Source organism: Bombus vosnesenskii, unplaced genomic scaffold (genome assembly GCF_011952255.1).
Source record: "Bombus vosnesenskii isolate JDL3184/JDL3185 unplaced genomic scaffold, Bvos_JDL3184-5_v1.1 scf7180000013295, whole genome shotgun sequence".
NCBI lineage: Eukaryota > Metazoa > Arthropoda > Insecta > Hymenoptera > Apidae > Bombus > Bombus vosnesenskii.
Genome location: NW_022882946.1, coordinates 2972108 through 2993002, shown reverse-complemented (window position 1 = coordinate 2993002; position 20895 = coordinate 2972108). Strand labels below are relative to the sequence as shown.

Below are 20895 nucleotides of genomic sequence, written 5' to 3'. Positions count from 1 at the left end.
TCACATGTTGTTAGCTCCAAAAATTCGACGTTTTAAATTAAGATCTTAAGATTCTGTACTGTAAATGCTTTGCATATTTATATACATCCTGCGAGCTTTAGCATCTTTAAGTTTCCTAAAAATACATAAACAATCGTAGTCTAATTACAAGCTTCTCAATTTCCCGAATGCCGCCCATCGAGCGCAAACTCTCATCTCTGAAGCACACAAAGTGCACCTCGAGCGCCCTTACTCCATCGCCACGATATACCCACACACGATTCAACTGGTAGCGGTGTTCCGTGAATCGATTCATTAGTGCTTCGTTACGCCTCGACTTATTCATTCATCGTAGCACACCGTTATCCTGTTACGCAATCGCGTGTCCACTTACACTTTTGGCAAACTGGCATTCGTTCACCGACCAAGCCTCCTCCAGCTGGATTTTCCGCGAACGACCCACACGTGCATCAAACCGTAGTTGCATTCTCTTGTTCCTTCTCCTCGAGAATGCACGCGTGCACCGACGAACAGACGTCGTGTAGCGCGCGAGCAACGCGTGTAGTGTATATACGCGTACATTAGCGGCCAGTCAGCGTTTTGATCTCCCACCAGTTTCTATTGTGGCGAACGCGGGGACCAGGCCGGCAACAGACCATCTTGGTAGCAGCCAGTCGTTGCCTAGACCTCGAGGACGTCGCGAGTGTTCTCTCTCCTTCAGCGAGGACGTGATCGTGCTCTTGTGTTTTCTCTTCGCTTGTCCTTATTCTTATCTGTCCTTCGAACGGTGATGCTTTGGAAATCTGTGCACAGTGTACGCCGTGATTGAGTAACAGTGATCCAGCTGAGTGCACCGCTGCGTTTGGGTTACTTGGAGGACATGAAACTGCAACCACGGGATGCCACCTTACTGGTAAATTATTCTGGATCGTTGTGCTGACATTGTTTGATCAGTTTGATGGATATATCGCCGGGTTAGGCGATAGGATGTTTCTGCTTGATTGGAAAGTTTGCCCGATGTCTCGAGTTCACGAGAGACTCGTGCTTCCAGGATGAATTAATAACTAGTTACTGTGTTACTTTGTCGAGGGTTTAGTCTTTGTCGGATATGCCTTGATCTAACATTTGCGTTCATATCGTATGGTGAAAAAAAAGATAGGGTTTACACATTTTTTTTGCAAAATTAACGTTCAGTTAATTGCAAAATTTAAATTGAGTTATTGTTTCTTTTCTTAATGAGAAGATCGAGTTAAGTGATTCCGGAAAATGCTAGGTTCTCTGTAAGAATAAAGTTGTAAGGTACTGTTGAATTTTTTATACGGAATCACTTAGCTAGGATTATGTAATGAGAATTAATTCATGATATACTTTGCGGCATAGAATTATCTACTTGCGGTAATGAATATTCTAAAATATTAAGGAGAATTTTTTTACTTTTTATTGCTTTTATAACACTACATATATAAATTGTTCGACACCTACGTTCTGTAATTTTGTTCTTACGTTTCGAAGCATGCCCTTCATTCCGAATTACTCGTGTTGGCAACAGCGAATATTCTAGTAGTCTGATACCTACGTATATATGTATAAAACATTTCTTAAAATATTCAACTTTTGATCAGTCTAATAACTTCATATCCAGAGCAACAAGATAAATAAATTTACGTAGCCTGAACGACTAATTCGACTAAAGCGATTTAAAATCAGCATAGTACGCGGACTGGCTCAGCTAAATCGAATCACCGAAGTATACGTCTTATTTATTGTTGTATGGGAAAATTTCTCAGGACATAGTCACGCTATTTCAAGGGACACGAGTAATGTTAAAAATACATTTTTCTCGAGCTAATATCCTTACGAGATTCCAAGACCAACGATAAATAAGGCAAATATTTAGCTGATTCCATCTAGCTGGGCCACTCTGTATATTGACTTAAATCTACTATTAATCCATACTGTTCTAACTTCCACTTCCATAACAAAAACATCTCTATATCATAAACCATCACGAAGATCTACCGCTCCGTCGAGCTACTCCAAAATTCCATAACAAAAATATGCTTCCGGCTGGTCGATACGCTAAAGATCGTCGAACGGAATTCCCACGGAGTCCGTGCGTGAAATATTTCCGGCTGCATCCACGGCAATTATTCGGAAAGCGCGCGGGGGCGAAACGGCTCGGCGGCGCGAAACGCGGCGCAGCCTCATCTGCCATGCAACAGGTGCAAGGGTGCATTTGAATAATTGGAACGAACGGGCGAATGGTCACGTCGGAGGGGCATCTCGGATGGGATCGATCGAGGTGCTTCAACGAATTCTTCGCGAATATCGAGATCAACGCTGTTCCATCATTTTAATCTCGTTTCGTTGGCTAGGGCTCCTCTTGCACAATTCAATTAATACACCGGTGCTCGCAACCTCACGATCACTTTAATTTTGTAATTTTTATACAGAGATATAGGATAGAACGCGAGAAGAAAGAAGTCTGCAAAATAGAATAGTTCAATTTATGAAAGTTATCGTTATAACATTATTTTATTCTATACGGAATTCACTTTTTGTATAATAAAATATTCCATTACGCTGGTTCTATAATCATGAAACAATCGTAAACGCCAACTTTTTTTATATTATTTTTTTATTTAATAATTTATATATCCTTTTTGTATGGTACAACAATAATAAAAGTAACATCACAAGGTATAAAAGTTGAAGATTTTTCAGTGATGTTACAGTTATGAGGCGTAGTTTACCATTAGCGAAATTTGTCAAGTTGCTAGTTAGAAATTGTTAACACCAGTAGATCTTCTTATATAATCGAAAGAAGTCGGATAATAAAACTTTTACAAATTTCACAGTGTCCAATTATCCTACTTGACGTAAAATTACAAAATTATAAAAGACGAAAGTTGATATAAATTGACAGTTATTTGATCATTCCATGCAGTATGGAATTCCAAAGTTGTAAAACAAAAATCTGTAGCTTACTATTTGTCGCTTATCGATTCAATAGTATTACCAGTTGATAAATGATTGGGTAAGGGAGCTTTAAGTTCGAAAAATTATCGTCAGTGAAATTATTTCTTGGAATTGTACTTTCCTTCTTTCGTCCGTGAAAAATTTATTTAGAGGAATCGAGGCTACATTTTTCTTGCCAAGAAGCGGCGCAACTAGTTTCAACCGATTTGGAATTTGTTCCCTGGCCCGGTTTCCGTGACTTTCAGTCGATCGATCGAAACGTTCCTGAATGGAACGGATCGATCATTTTCCTGCGTTCGATATGATGGATATAATACGAGCAACCGACTGACAGTTTTGATTTAGAGAGTACTCTCTTTCTCTTTTTCTCTCTCTTGTGTCACGCTCTTTTTATCGGACTAGTCGGGGAAAGTCGATCGCTTTAGATAAAATCTTTGAATACCTTTTTATTTCCTTTTATTGGAATTGTTGTCAAGATATTTAGTAAATTTTACGTAAAGAATCTTGGTTCATTAAGGATCAAACATAGGAATAATGCGACAAAGTTGCGTATACTACATGCAACGGTATCGAGGGATGTAAATGAAGTAACTTATATATCATTTTGTCGAAGTATCAAAGAGATATTGCAATATTTTAGATAAAATATCTTTTAGGAATTAAAGATATTTAATTACGCGATATAATATAAGATACGAACCAAGATATACAAAATATTTTCTCGATCGAAGGATAAGTACGTACGTATGTATTTAGTTTTTAAAAGTACATTATCTCTTTTTACAAGAACATCATTGTATAAATTTTAGATTTACATTTGCCCAATAATTTGACGATGCGAAAATATTCTTCAAAACACACCTTCATGATTTTGTAGATACTAAACAATAAAGCACCTATTCGACAATCTTCAAATATTTTCTCGAATATATATTTTTCTGAACATTGTTCTCAAGCTTTCACCTCTTGCCAAACCCTATACACACCTATACTTCGAAGCAACTTATATTCGAAAAAGGACCTCATATCGCACCATAAACAAGCTAAGAAGGCAACAAGATCGTTTCGAAAGGAAAGTTCCCATTGTGTCAACCCTCCGAGCCGAAACTTGACGATACTCGCAATCACGAAACGGTTCACGATTCGATGACACCCGGCCACGATTGTTCGTTCCTTGACTTTCACTCGCGTGTGTATCGTCGATCACGAACCGTGACTCGACTCTTCGAAAACTCGCCGAACAGTATTATTCGTTCCTCGTTTTTCATGAGATTCGCCGAAGTCGTACGAATGCCGGGTTTTCTGCAACGTCGTCGAAAACGGAACGGAAGCGTGCCGTCACGAGCACGCGTCGATCGATCATCGATCAGGTAGCCGCGCTATCCGTTGAATCCTGATGATCGAACGATGAATCGAATGGACTACCGGGTAGCATCGGATTTGTCCCAGGTAACAGTGACAATAATTACGCTGCGCTTGAAAAATCAATCGCGATGATGAGTTTCGCGACAGGTAATGAATATTGATGTCCGTTTCGTATCGATGCGGAAATGCATACATACTTTCTGCGATTCTAAGATTTGATTGCCGAAAGATCGTTGCTGGATAAAAGGAAGTTTCGCGCTGTCGAAGTGTAATGCGAGTTCTTTCAAATTGAAACTGTTTGGAAGGTAAAATTGTGAAATTTACGAAAGAAAAGTCTATGCTTAATTCGTAATTTCTAACTAGTCGATTCATTAATACAATATTATTTGTTAGTAAGTGATTGTGCGAAAAAATCCAGGTCAGCTTTCTACTAATGAGAAAATGATAATAAAAAGTTGGCTCGGAAGAGTAAATTTAATTATCATGAAGCGAATCCTCGAAAGTTAATAATACGTGGCGAGACGACAGGGAATAGCGTCTGTGCAAGCATAAATCCACGGTAATCGCCATTTTCTAGCGTTCGATTCTTTTCAACGCGATCACGGGCCGATCGAGTGCAAAAGAAAACCCCAGCGTCGCCCGTTTCTACTTCGATCGTCCATTATTCGATTCCAATCCGCCGTGATTGTTGCTTTTGAACGAGCTGGAAATCTTTTCACGTATCACCGTCGCGTTTCGTTCGTCACCAACGACTTAAATTGACGTGAATTGTCATCGAGCCGGCGTTCGAATCGATACTCGTGGTACTCGGCTCTGGTCGTGTGCACGTGGCAATTAAATTTTAAAAGTTCCATCATATTTTTCAAACATTCTCTGTAAAATTCATCAGAAACTAGAAACACTTTTACTGCTTGTGAAATAACGAGAATTCGATGACAGATTCGTCGAGTACTCTGCATTCGAGATTTAGGAGTTTCAGAATTTAAACGATGTAGGTAGGTAACGGAGTAAATTGTTCATCTTCTGAATGACCTAGTTTACCTACGAACGATTAATCTTCCTCGCTAATTAACAAAAAAAACCATACAAATTCTGTACGAATGTCTCGGAATAACTCGTAAATCATTTTCTCCGAAATCATTCTTTCCTTCCTTCGACGAGAGCCACAAACCAAAGCCGCAAACATCTTCCTACATCGCACGATCGTCGTTACCTTAACTTTATCTTTCGCGATAAATATTTCCATCTGCAGATGATACGCTGAAAGCTCGAATTATCGCCGTTGACGATCCCAGAATCCAGCTGGTGGTGTCGACCGGGAGGCGTCGACTAATTATAAACGAGGGAATTAAATCGACCGCGTAAAAACATGTCCTCGGTGCTCGGGGGCAGACGCGTGTGCGCCCGTTTTCCACGCACGTCCGCATTCTCCTCGTCCACGGTAGCGACCGAGCGTCGTCGATTTAAATACCGCCGTACCAATTAGAGGGATTAATTCCTAAGTGATTTATGGGCTGAAAAGGGGAAAGACAGAGGTGACCTTACGCGCGCGTTGCCTGGCCTAGGATTCTTGCGTAATCGTTCGTTCATCACCGGCGATTATTTATTCCCGCGCGTTAATCGACCGTGTCCTCTGTTCGTGCCGGTGAATTCCGGATATTCGAGGGATTTGAACCGACTGGTTCGTCCTAACGATAATTAATTCGTCGTTCGACGGTGTGTAAATCAGTGACTACGGCCTTGTTCGAAACCGACCGGTTCGTTCTGCACCAGGTTGTGCCAAGTAAAATTGTTTCTAGAGGCAGTTGAGGTAGTTTTTGATATTTAGCGTACTGAATATTTCTAAGTTGTCCGTAAGTAAGACAGTTGTTTAGGGATGAAAATAGCTGAAAATAGATGGAATTCATTGCCATGGGAGTTTTATAAACAGAAAAGAGAATATTCTCTGCCATTATAGTAGCATGATGGTAAATGCTCGCGAAAAATGGGAGGAAATATGTCCTCTGACTGATTATTGGCATCTGCGTACAAATCTAGGGCTTCCGAACTAATATCGTATCGTCGAACGAAGTCGCTGACACTATGAAGGCCGATACTCGTGAGCAAAGAATGGAATGTGGAATCTTGTTTTCAAGCGCTAACTCTTGGCAGATCTTGTAAAACGCTTTATTTCAGTGCTTTGTTGTCTTACATAATTTGACGCGTAAAGGTGAAATGAGAGAAGCTACTCGAATAGTGATCGTTTCGTAATCGAAGTGAAGATCGTGGAAGTGATACGAGATAAATAATTCAAATTCATGGCTTATCTTTGAATTTATGAAGCGTTAGTTTACTCTATCGTGGTTTTCTGGTCTACGTGCTAGGCTTACTCAGAGTAGTTGGAGATTCTGAAGTAAAAATGTTAAAACTTATCTTGGAAATCAATCTAAAGGTGAGTTTGTTAAGATTTCAGCATACCTGATATATCTACTCTTAAAAAATATCTTGAATAATTTTTTAGATTAAAAAACTGCGTCCCTGAAAAGTTGAATATCTTTCCATTTTTAATATCGAAGAAATTTGCATCATTTATCTCTCTCAATTTTTAACTTCAACGCTGAAGAAATTTGCATATTTTATTTTTCTTTATTTTACGTTTTAATATTGAAGAAATGTTTAATGTTGAAGAATGAATTTTCAGATTATTTCATGCAATCTAAATACCGAAGATGATATTTTTTTAAGAATTATAATGTATTCAATAATAAAACGTAATACAAGACTATGTGTTATTTTCAAAATAAATCTGTCCAACTGTCGTAAATGTCGCTTCAAGTATCGTGATCCTAATTAACATTTAACGGAGCCAACATCCTTGCTCACGTAATATCAAAAAATTGCCAGAACATAACGAGTTTCTGTAACGTCTACCGAGTTGTTTTTCTCGATGATTCTAATTCATGCAATAGTATAACATTTCCATGCGTTTAACACGGCTAGCGGGATGGCAATAGCCAATTGGCAGGTTCACGCCGTGACAAAGGGTTACGAATTGGCCGAGGTTCAAGAGCCTTCGTCGAATTTTGTCGAAAGTTTGTTGAATAATACACACGAGAATTCTTCGCACTTTGACTGTTTTCCTCACTGACAATGAGTCAAATTATAATTTGAGTTTTGAACAAAATTCATATTGAATCAGCGTTGCTTAAATTATCCGCGCGATAGGTGTAACGTATGATTTTCGCGGTCTCCGCAAATTCGAGTTGATTCAAGAACAGAGCTACGACATGCCTCGAACGTGACTCAGGTTTCGCTTAAATTTAGCCCAACTTGCACTTAACTCGGGTTTAACCTAAATACTCGGATTCAGACTTAATTCGAAGATACTTGAACTTCGACTGAAATTTAGATAGCGAATGAAGGAACTCGGCGAGCACGAAGCGAGTTTAAGCCGATTTACGACGAAATTTTCATGACGATTGTTCCACAGATTCGTTAAATGTGGCATTGAACAGGAAAACTTGTCATTTCATTGGCTTATATGGCCTGCAGCGAAATTGTATTGTACGATAGCATAGAGAAATAATAATAGCGTATTTTATTATGAAGTCTTATAATATCTATTATTCCCTACCAATTTACTTACAGAATTTTACAACTTTAATTGAAACAGTCTGGATTTGGAAATTTTCATCGTACAACGGTATCCTAAAGATTTTTGCAAACCGATCGTTTTGAAACTATAACAAGAGGTTACTCGAAACTTTCAGGAATAAATGTTAGAATATCGAGGCCGTTCTGCTGGAAATTTCTCTCCCTTCGATAAGTTTCGAGTAGTTACATTATAGTTCCCGATAGGCCAATTAGCCCCTGATCCTCGAAAGTTCTGGCTGCTCGAGGTAATTCTGCACGACGCAGCGTGCTTCATGCAGTTTGTATTCGCCTGCGGTTTGACAGCTTGGCATTTTTAATCACCAACGAAATTATGCTCGTCTCGTTGAACACACCGTGTGCCTGATAGCTGGGTGGCTTGTTCATGGCCTGAGCTTCCGGTCCGCCTTTCTTCTCACTTTTTACGAGTTCGAAACAAGGGCGTTGAACCGTTTCGGTCGATTCTGTAAAGCACGGATAGGGTCAACGATGATTAATTTATCCATCTGTTTAATTGTTATATCGATGATTCGGTCTTACAGGACTATGTAGAACTTATTGATTATAATATTTATTGCTCTTTGTGAAATTTGTTTTCATATGTATGGTATTGTATTGGAAGATTTGAAACACTCGTTGATTGATAATTGCTTGTCGTTCAAACTTAAATTTATGCAAAGAACGAGTCGTTCGATTTATGAAATTTTTATTTAATAGCAATCTGGCTTGTGAAAGTTAGAATTACTTTTAGAGCTTTCTTTCGCAGTAATCCACCAATTACATAATAGTATTAGTAAATTAATAAGTTACAAATAGTGAATTGTATGTTATAGCGCATAATTTTGCAATTCACAACTTGCTGTAATTCTATAAAAACAATTAATTTGTTTTAATTTGTTAAAATTACAAAGAAATTACAAGTTTTTTATTATAGAACTTGTTATTGCGACGCGAAAATGTATTAATTTGTAATTCGTGATTTCTAACGTTTCACTAATAATATTTATTCAGTTGTTTGTGCGAGGAAAAGTGTTCGGGAAATATAAAGAATTTAATTTATATTTCAAGAGTCTAGAACTTAAGACGTAGAGCCTAGTCTCTAAGTAACTTTCTTCACGCTACTTTTGCTATTACTAGCTAAAAGTGCCGATGAATATGATTGTTATTGACAAGAATGAGTTAATTTTCTATCTCCTTTCTTTCCTATTCGTTACAGGACACTTAAACGTATTACGAAGAATGCGGTATAGACGGTCTAAAAAATATAGATATATCTATAAAAATAAAATACTCGATATGGTTTGATAATTTAAAGATGAATTTAAAGAAAAGAATATCACGAAAAAAAAGAGTAGCGAAATCACAGAATTAGTCGCGACATAAAAAAATGGTAACAGAAAGTTCTTATGAATATGATTGATAATAGACTAGATACCAATTACGCAAAGTGGTACATATAAATATCAACAGTGGTTTTGAAAAAGAATAGAATTGAAACGAAGTATTTCTAGTCACTAACTTATAGCTGCATCCTTAGTTTCTCTCAGATATACCTTGAATTATGTACATATGTTCTAACGCTTTCCTTTAGATTATAATAAATTATATTTACGTATACGTGCATGCTATTTATAAAACGGGCATAAGTATTTGTGGGAAATAGACAGGAAATAACAGATTCTTACAATCTAAGGCAAAGTATTTCTACATTTATTATTGTAAGAACACGTTACGGTTTATAAAAATGGGAGAAAAGAACTCATTTATTTGATTCTTATCTAATTGGATTAACATCGTTATAGCGGTTCCTTTTACATACATACATACATACATACACGTGTTATGTACTTAAAATGCTTGTATTTCATGTTGTAATATGATTATTCCACGTACGGGACCGTCCTTATTTCTACGTGTGAACCAATAAATCTCAGCTCCAAGCCACTATAAACCCATAAGAGACATCGTCTTAATATCACCTGAAGTAGCTCTCGCAACATGTAGTCACCTGATCTCTCTTAACCGTTAACATCTCGCCCAAGCATCCCGCGACTCATCCCGGTAAAAAGACGCTTCTGCCGCGTCTATTTAACGCCACTTCATAACGCTGAAGAGAAATTGGCGCGCGGCAAAGCCGTCGCTCGACGCAAGAGTATCGATAATCGGTACTGGGTGGAAACTTCGCAGACTATCGGTCGCTCCGTTGTCAATTGAAAACCGCTTCGATCCGGAGGTTATCGCGACGAACCTCTTCCTTCGTTCGTTTCTTTTCTCTTTCCCAACCCGTTTCCCTCGATTCCTCCATCGTCGCAGCTTTTTCTTTTTTCCCCTCTCTTTTCTCTCTTCTGGTCCAGTTGCGTCCCCTCGGCAGAGTCGCGATTAATGCGCCATTAAAGGAGATTGGAAATCCTTTCGTCGGGGACTTTCGTCGTCGTGCTTACGGACGGCAAAGTTCCCACGAGCATCGACACACACCGTCCAGGATTTTGCATTCCATTTGCAAGGGAACGTTTCCCCACGGCCACTTTTCATTCTCTCGCGGGTGCACTCGGTGCTGGCGAGCTGCGCCGCACCGTCGAGAGGGTGAGATCGCATTTACATGGAATCTCGAGTCGATCTCGAGGAGCCGAGGCAGCGATACGATCGGCTTGTTTTTCCGGGGCAACCGCAGCTCAACGAGGTTTGTTCGAGAGTCGACCGGAGATCGTTGCCAGCCGGATCGAGCACGCAACAACGGTCGTCGCTACTCGTACAGAAATTTGAGAATGAACCGTGAATGGAGTTGCGGGCGATTTTCGGCGGCTCGAGCAGTTCCATTGTTCGCGTGTAGTTTACGTTTGTGGAGTGTCGAGAAATGGTGGATTACGTTTGTTCGGTTTGCGGGACAGCTGAAACAATTAACGAGGATTTTATGTCGAGCTGATTGCCTGTAAATTGGCTGGTTTGCGCCAAGGTGGAGTAGACGTGTTTCGCTAAAGAGTTGTTTGGTCAGTGTTTACACGTCAATTGAATTTACATACAGCGCTATAAAGAAGAAGACCGCATCGAATTGATAAGACAAATGAAACGACGTTCGTTTTGTTAACAATTTGTCGTACAATTAAACGTTGCCTGTAGGCAGAAATTCTTTACGTATTTTTAAGCTACGATAAATGGTTCATGTTGTCAAATAAACATCAGGAGGTTTAAACGATCCTCTCGTATACAAAGCAACAATTACGGAGATAGTGCTGCGTCCGAATATTAATGTGTGTAACTGTATTTGATACGTTCACTGGGGCAATTTCATTCTTACTTTACAAGGAAATGAATCGTATCAGATTTGAAAGTACAGGAAGTTAGGGAAGATTCCTTGCCTATATCTGTAACTATCATTGATCAAGTAATAACCCCGGCGAAAATGCAATCTACTTACCAAGCTTGACAGGTTACCATTAATTTCAGGTAAAACCTTCATTCTGAATTTAAATGAAATTTAGATCTCGCGTGCGGCCGGTCTATTCGATTATGATCAAACTTCAAAGTCTTACGTGAACAGACGTGGCAAAGTTCTGCTAGAGAAATTCCCGTGATATGCTCCTTTGGAAGGGATATTTGATGGGGTCTTAAGGAGAACGAGACGGTTAATGACATCGTTTGAAAATTGAGATGATATTTGCTAAAGGCGGTGCATCTAAGGATAAGGAAGTGTATTATAATTGTAAAAGAGAAGGTTATATGATCCTACAGCTTCTAGCTTATCGATTTTATATCGTATTATAATTTATCAACATTGTCGATTAGTAAATTATTATGTAACAGAGCGTAGAATATTAAAAACTAATAATATAAAAAGCAAGTTTAAGTTAGTATAAAATTAAATTTTGGTACGGTTCTTTTTAAAGACGATCACATATTCTTCACATACTTTTTACCGAAATTTGCCATAAGAACGACTATATGAAAATCGAATTTGTTTAACCAAGCAAGAACCAAGACGTCTTTTACTCTGTACATTATTTACATAAGGTCTCCGAAGCTTGAACCACTTGCCTCTGTAAAGAAGTATTCAACAGTCTGAGATCGCTCGAAGGTCACTGTATGTGTTTGCGCATTCCTTTTCCTGGTATCGATACGAAAATACACCATTTTATTCAAAGATAAAGAATCTGTTTCTCGATGTAAAGAACGTTTCTTGTATCCCTTCATAGTCAGAAAGAGGAAAGAAATTTTTTCAAATACCACGACTACGAGGATTTATTCAATTTTTATTCATCACCGTAGAAACGGTACGAAATAACATGTGCCACGTTTCTAATGAAAATGATAAAACAACGTAACACATGAAAGTATAACCAGCTACTATCAACGTCCATGAAGTGAACTTTTATAAATCTGTAATCTAATCTATAAACCAGAACTTCGCAAATCTGTTTTTAACACTTTCGTCCATTTCGTCTCGAAACGACTAGACTCAACGACCATTTTCCTTTCGTCTTTTTCGCTGGAGAGAAATCTTAGTACGTTTATACTTCGCCGTTCCGCAAAGCCCACGTTAAATTCAATCCGATTCTTCCCCTACCCTCCACCTACGTATCTTTCGAATAACTTTCGAAACTTCCATCTCGATTCTCGCGAGATCGAGATTCTACTTTCCACGAGCACACGAGCTTGCCCTGTTCGTCCATTGACGTCTGTTGTCGGCCAATTACCGCGGAACAATACGCGGCAATTACGCGAGCGAAGATTGAACGCAACGCGAAAAAGAGAACGAAACCGCGGTCTGTTTACGTGGAAACGTAAATGGCGGCGAGGATGTCGTCGGAAGCGAGTCGACTGCCGACATTGAACTTGGCCCCGTGCCGGAAAGTTTTTAATTTATTCGAGCAACCCCTGTCCCCGTGAGTCAACTCTCTTAAGGGAATCCAAGGAGTCGTTCCACGGCTTCTTTTCCCTCGATTCACATGGAAATGGTTTGTTTACGGGATAACCGGGGCCGCGAGGCAAGAACCAAGCCAGGATCAAAAGTTTTGCTGCTGGGCGCGGTTATGATCTCCGGGATTGCTTAAAACTTTGTGATATTTTTCAATCGCGTCTCACCGAACTCCGTAATTCGTGTATTAACGACGCGCCTTTAATCTTCAACGGGTCGATGCTCTTTGATACGGAATAAATCGAGAAATGGAGATTGAATCTTTTGAATTATCTATGCTCGTGATTTAGGATGGATTTTTCTAAATGCGAAGAACATTTTTTAATCTATATTTTTGTCCATAATTTCTTAAGATATGTTTCATGGTTTTCGTATAAGACAACTTCTTTCCAAATATATCTGTAATTATTTCGAATCCCGTTGATTCTGTATGGGGTAGGCGTTTTTAGGTGTCAACAATCTATGGTATAGTCTTTAAAAAGATGCTGATAGTTTCAATGCGGGAAAGATTTTTCTAGATGTAGAATATATACGCACAAGATGCGGAATACATGTATATATAAATATTATGGTTAAATTTCTGCTTAGAAAACGACATTCCATATACATCAGTCTGGTAGATTATTCTACATAAATTCTATGCTCTTGAAAGCAACGATTCGAAATTAGGTGGAGATGCACTTGTGAGATATGTAAATCGCTATTGGAATGATTTATTTATGAAGTATGTAATGCATGCATCATTGTGATTTGTTTCTTATTAATTAACTTGTGATATTCTTAATTATTAACTTCGATATGCTCGTTTATGGAATACTATAGCTCTGTTATGAGTAAAGGAAACGAATAATTATTCTTTCACGTTGCACACACTTTCCTGAAAAAGAGAGTAGGCACTTTAATTCGTGGAAATTCATTTAATTAGGTAACCTATACTTGCACTCGTTTGAAATCAAAAAAAAAAGGAAAAATTATTCGCATTTTTCTCATTTAAATATATGTGTCCATAAATAGAGATATCTCTGATTAGTAGAACATGGTGCAGCGAATTTTTAGAAACCTACAGTGATGATCATAAAATATTAAATTACATTTGAAAATTAAATTAAATTAAATTAGATTGAAAAATCAGATTACAAAGATCATTATCAAACTCGGGAAAACGAATATGTTGCAAGGATAGAATGGTCTACGATATATAATACGATATAGAACTTATTCTTTAATTCTATTTATTCCATTTATTTAATCATTTGCATAATCCTCTTTATATGGGCATTGAAATTTTGGCCAGATTTTTTATACCCGATGAAAGAGATCTATTTCTTTCAATGGCTAGCTCTAAGGACTAAACTTTAGTACGTAACAAATCTAAATCACACATAGCTTCAAAGTCTTAATGTACTACAGATGCAAGTGTCTCCAAGGACCGAGAGCTAATATTGGAATTTGTAGATTGGAAATTCTACAGGTGCTGGAGGTATTTGGAGTCACCGGAGGTATCAAAGCTACGAGAGGCATTTAGGATGTACGCAAGTTCTACCCGTACCTATGTGAGCCATCCAGAATGTGTTCAGATTCCAGGATTATTAAACCTCTATGAAATATCGAAATATTTCTGCTGTCGTGGAAAGAAGGCTGGTCGCAGCTTTAAACGTTGCAAGATTAATAAGTAGCCAGCATTTTTAGAATCACGAAGGATTTAGGTTTCAGGAAGCATTAGAGTCTCCCAAATTCTCCAAATTCAAAGGTTGTCGAGAAAGGTTTCCAGAGTCTAGCGACGCAAAGGAGCCATAGTCTTCAAGGTTCCAGGGTACCAAGGTATGCCAAGGGTGCTCGAGATCCTAGGATCGTTGAAGCATTAATATTGCTAAGATTACAATGTACTTGAGAATTTTGATGCTTGAGAAACAAACGTTAATGCCTTCGTTACTCTCGATTATTGACGATCATGGACGTTTCTGACCTCCGAATATTAGAACTTCCGTGATCCACTTGGATCGGACTTGGAGAGCCTGAAATCTGGGAATACCTGATACAATCTCGCAATTAGTAGAAGTTGTGTTGACCCGTGATGAGAGTAATCTGTGATTCACATACGTCTATTATATTCTACGAATATATCAAATTATATTATGTCTATTTTATTCCTGAATTTTGGTATTGCTACGATCAAACTTTACTTGGAATTGGGCTAGCGATAAAATGTTACTTTCTGCAAACTCGCGTACATACAACACTACTAGACAAAACCATGGAATTATTTTCTTAATTGTACTTGTACTAAATTTCCCGCTAATCTGTATTAATTCAAAATTAATGTTATAGTATAAATTTCAATAGTAACTTTCTTTAATTTGATAGATTCTCGTCGAACAAGTTGCCTAAGGTGATAAAAAATCTATGCTGTCTTCTCGTTAAATTTTTCAATTTTATACTGTACGTATCCAATGCTTCCAAACTTCTGACTAACAGAGAAATTAAGAAAATGAAAAAGAATCAAAATCTCAATTAAGAAACTTTTCCTTTCTTATTAATTAACGATAATAAAACCACTACTTCCCCAATATTTCTGTAAATAATATCTTTGACATTACACACTAGAATTTGGACCAGTTTTACATACGCAACGTCAAACGAAATACATATGCAAGAAGTTAACCAAATGTAATTCCTAAGCACAATGCACACAGCTTTACTTTTGTCTCGCAAGAATCTCACCCCCTTCCTAAACACTCCAGCGTTTCTAGTATGTACAGTTGCGGCGATGCACACAGCTCGGCATTAGAAAAACGATTTCTCATCACGGCTTTGAAATTTTCATGAAGACAGCGTACACAATCGCGCTTAATCGGGGATCGATCTCCGGAGACCCTCGCGCTCGCGCTAGAATCGCGGCCGGTGCAGCGTGTTCCGCGAACGACGGGGCATTTGCACACGACCACGTCGCCCCGTGTCTCGGTCTTCGCTACGTACGTGTTTAGCTTGTGGGAAAAGCAAAACGCGTAATCGCGCTCCGTCTCGCTCGTTTAACGAGCGGAAACATTATTAACGCGCGCGTACGTAGCCGACTTTTTTGCCCCGGATGTGTTTGACGCTCGCTCATGCCGCCGCGCCGGTGTCTTCGTCTTCTCTCTTTTCTGGTCTCCTCTTCGTTCTCCCTGGCACCCCTCGTTCTTTTTTCCTTGTTCTTCTTTCTCGTCTTCTCGTCCTCGTCTGAAATCCTTTGTGCACGCGGTCGCCGTAGTTTCTCAGGGACGCGTGGCGTGGGAAGGTTCGCAGGGCCTTAAAGTTCGCCGCGACTAGCCAAGGTGCACGAGGCAGATTCCGAGCGGAGCCACTCTAACCCAATTCGTGTCGCGCCGAGTCGCGCGTTCTATACGCCGCGCCGGTGCAAGCGTTGTGCAAGCGCTCACGCAGCCTCAATTAAGTAATTACCGACCGGCAGGCTCGATTAATTCACAACGAATAATTAGTATCGGCCTATCGTCTAAGAGGTAATTACACGATGTCCCGATGATTTTTCAGCCACGGGCACCCGCGGCGTTCTTCGAATGCTTAACCCATTTTTTGACGGGTGTGTTATTGGTTAGTACTACTGGATCAGGAAATGGCCAAGAACGTGTTGAAAATTGAGACACAGTTAGCCGATATGAAAGATTTGCTAATATGGTGACGCATAAAAGTACTTGGTCGCTTGAAAAATACACGGGGAAAACGTAACAAGTCTATTTTTGTTGACTTTATGATTCTGACATCACCTCGCTATGATTAGGTTCATCCATTAAGTTCAGAAAGTACAATTCTCCTAAAAGTAAATGACGCATTTATGAAATTTTGCGAACTATATCAATTTTATAACAATCGACGTTTATTTAATTATTCATAATTCTAATTCAAAGAACAGCGTTTGCTTATACTATTTAAATTATAAATATATAATATACAAATTTTGAATAGTTAATCCTCTGTCAGTTTTGCATTTGCGACTACACGATGATTAATGCCATTCTCTATTTTTCTCTGTTACAGCCGAAAAAATTCGATCGTCCTCAGGACACAGCTGTCTGTGAGGGTGCATACTATCATAGGTGAGTACATCCGAGACTCGATTCGAATCTAGCCACAGGCTCCCACGATCCACTTGGATGGATCATCCGATTCACGACGATTCACCGACCTCTAACCAGCATCGCTGGGTCAAATCTTGCTCCACTTACTGCGTTTCGGTCCGATGATCGATAAAGAATCGTTAGCCACATAGGAAATATCATTTTCTCGAATCATTGACACTGATTCATGAATCGTCCATATAATAATGATCAAACGTGAGAGGTTAGATGTACATAGGTATATCCGAGGTTCAAGAGATTGGGATTATTAGTTGTAAAAATAATTAAAAATTCTTTTAGGAATATAAAAGTGAAACTGTTTAGGAAATGGAATATTTTTAGTTTTTTTACTATTTGTTTGAATATTTTTTTTAGTTTTATTGAAAATATTAATATCCCCGATAAAATATAGTCTTTATTTATCTTAACTTTTGACATTTTATTAAAAAGTATTAAGTTACGATTTTAATGAAAGTTCATTTAATATAACTCCAGTCAAATTTTACCATGCAAGAACGGTGAAATATTTCGCTGATAAATTTGAAAACAATATATCTTTTATTCAAGTTGTACGTGATTTCAATTTTTTGATCATAAAATTCATATCACGTTACAATAAATAGGTATATTTATGTTAGTCATGTATATTATACGGATAAATATATATCATATTAATACATTGCAATAGGTAATTTATAATTACATAGAAAAGTTATACGAATCGATAATTTTAACCGTATGATTATCGCTAGGTTTCTGCAAGCGATTTTCCTGCCATGTTAAATCCAACTAATTATCGCGTAAAGGATATCGTATGAAACAACATCGAATAAGCTTTCGTTCGTTTTTACTCGAGCATCTGCAATATACTAGACGATAAACATTGTATATGGATTCAGTGACAGTCGCAGTGAATTTTATTGAATCAGGATCGAAGGATCATTAACTGAAACGTTTTGTCCTTTCGTCATTCATAAATAGCGGATAATCAAATTACACGTCTGAAATCCGCGTTCGTCAACAACCAATGACACGGATCGTATCATATTGTGTGATTATCGTCCACCAAGGAGACCCGAATCAATTTTCGAAAGAGAACGAGTCACGAACCCCTATAGCCGGCTCGAGGAAAGATCTAATGTAACGTTACTGTCCGAGATATGTAATTCTTTTTGATGAAAACGTCGCACAGAGTAATGACCAGTGTATAAAGTGCAGAACAGTGTAGCGGCGACAAAAATCGGCCTAGGGCTTCGCTAGAGAGTACAAGCCATTAATCACCGTGACAGGTGATGGTTAACCACGCAATGTCGAATAAAAACTGTGCCCGCTGACCGCGATGCAGTTTCTTTTTCAACCCGCGACTCATGCAGCGAATGTGACTTCGCAATGGAGAATAATTGTGTAAAGGCAATCGTTGATTATATGAACACTTTTCATTTTGAATACGTGATCATACAGTTGATATTAACATTCTTCTTTCATTGTCGTTGATGGAATAATTCGATGGGAAAATAGAGTGGTAGATACGATATATAGTTAGATATATTACCCGCTGTAATTTATAATTCGTCATAGCAATTTATTTTTATATAATATGCCGCACGGATTTATTTATGTAAGCATAAACTGTATTAAATAAGCGGAATAAATAATAAAATATAATATTAATCGTTAACTAATGTGTCGAAATTAAATATCGCTAAAAATTGTATGTCGAAGTTTCAATAAGAAATTGAGTATTTCAATCATAATATTTCATCTTTTAATTATTGTTAGATTAAACTGATTGTCATGGTCTCAACGATCTCATTGTTGTTTCGATAAGTAAAAAGATTTTCATTTTCTATATGTAATTGTCGAGCAGAATTTTGATTTAATCTAAATAGAAGTGAAACTACATTTTCTCGTTGTCAAAAGCCAACCTCTTTCATTTCCTAGCAGTTCGAAAAAAAAAAGGTAGAGGAGAAATAACAAAAAGCAGAGAACCCGTACCTTCCCCAATCACAGGATGACTCGCGAATCCAATTTAACGTTCTTTTCACCATTACAAAGCATTACGTACCAACGACGAATCCTTTTTCCCGATTCAACCAGGAAAAGTATGTCGGAAGGCCGAGTGCTTAACAATACACCCCGTTGGAACGTAATTGGAAAAGCGATTACACGAAGTTAACCTCGTCGAAATTACTAATTCCATTAAGCAATTACAAACATTCTCGAATCGTTTCCGCACATTCTACGCGATATAATATTTTTGTGGCAACGCATTCGTAATTATTTCGGATTTGTCGCTATCGTTGTCTACGTCATCTTCGTCGTCGGGAGCGTCGTCGTGGAACGACTGAGGAGAGGCGTTCTCGACGCTCGGGGCGGTTGGTCGGCCCCGTTAAATCATAATATTACCGAGGAAAATTGAATCGTGCGGCACGCGACGAGATTTCCCGCTAAAATCACCGTGAAAATGGGTCTTCGCCGGTTCTTCGTGCTGTCGACGAAAACGTAGCCGTGTCGCCTTTTTCTGGCGCACAGAGAAAGAGGGGAAAAAAAGATTGATCGCCGCGAGGCGATCAAGCCAGCACCGGCGAAACATCTTATTTTGTCAATCCCCGGGAAAAGACGGCGGCCGGTCGGTCGAGTTGAAATTCAACGAGGCGGGAGGAAAAAAATGTAATAAATGATCGGTTGTTACGACGGCGCCTGGCGATGCAGAAGCGTGATTCTATGTTACTTTTTGTCCATGTTAAAACATTTTCTCTCCACGAGATTTAAATATTAAATCGCAAAAGTAGAGACGTTGGATTACCTTTAGATGTTAAACGTAGAAGTTTTTGTACGTTTTGTATATGATTTTATCTCCAACATTTTTTTTTTTTTTTTTGTTAGTATTTTATATAATTCGAGCTTGATTTATGTAAGATCTTCGCGGTATGTTCTTTTTCTCTTCCTCTTCATACATCTTTTCTCATGGAAATTTGAATATTCCATTTCGTATATATTATATTCATATAATTTTTAAATATTGCACGTAGAATCTTTTACACATATAGTATGTATTTTTATTTCCAACTTACCTCTTATTCGATTTCCATTATCGGTGATCATTATCATTCATCTTTGTCTCATTTGTACGTTCTTACAAATTACATAACACTTTAAACCGAAAATCGAACTGCACGAACTTTCCTTCCATCTACTGTATATACATATATTCATTAATCTGTTTTTACAACACAAAAACGAGTAATTAAAGGAACGGAGGCGAGATGTTTCCCAAACGAGCGTCGTAATCTCGCAATTTGGAGTTCGTAAAATTCGGTTAAGTGAATTCTGGTTTCTTTTGAAACACAACGCTCACAATAGCCGATTCTCCTCATTATTTTTTAACGAACAGAGAGAGATTTATTTCCCAATATATTCCGTACGAGCTCCTGATCGTCGATAAAAAGTTGTGGCGCGAATTTTATCGCAACGCGTTGTTATTTCAGTCGAGAGCGTGACTGCGTTGCCTTTCGTGCTGTAGCATATTGTGCCGATCTATGTGTGTGCTTGTACAAGTGTAACCGATCTAACTAAGTGTAATCGTGATTGTCCTCATATTCGAGTGCATTCAATCTTGAGTATGTTGTTGCATCAAGCGCGTGCGTCGTGAAATTTAAGTCTGTCGAATAAGAATTACTCAAACGAACCTTTATACATACGTATCGCGTTTTCCTTTACATCAAAACCGTCATCTTGAATCTTGAGTTAAGAACACTATTTAAATACTGTTAGTAACTGATTATTATTCGATAATATACGATTGACAATGTGTTAAGACTGCTGTGTTCGTTGGTTCATTTCTGATTGACAATTGCGTTCTTCTATGTTGAAATATCTTTTAGGCTTGAAAATGAAATGGAAAACTCTTCATTAATA

At 38.3% G+C, this 20895-nt stretch overlaps 1 protein-coding gene across 4 annotated transcripts in view; it reads left to right on the top strand.

The window, feature by feature from the left end:
• Window positions 1-20895, top strand: part of LOC117233347 (FH1/FH2 domain-containing protein 3) — a 242306-nt gene that overhangs the window by 140993 nt on the left and 80418 nt on the right. For 3 of the 4 annotated variants that reach the window (XM_033493550.1, XM_033493552.1, XM_033493553.1), the window contains exon 3: window positions 16898-16956. In XM_033493550.1, coding sequence (XP_033349441.1) covers window positions 16898-16956 — 59 coding nt within the window. Of the gene's footprint in view, window positions 1-631; window positions 893-16897; window positions 16957-20895 lie in introns of those variants that run through there. The other variant, XM_033493551.1, reaches the window with a different exon arrangement.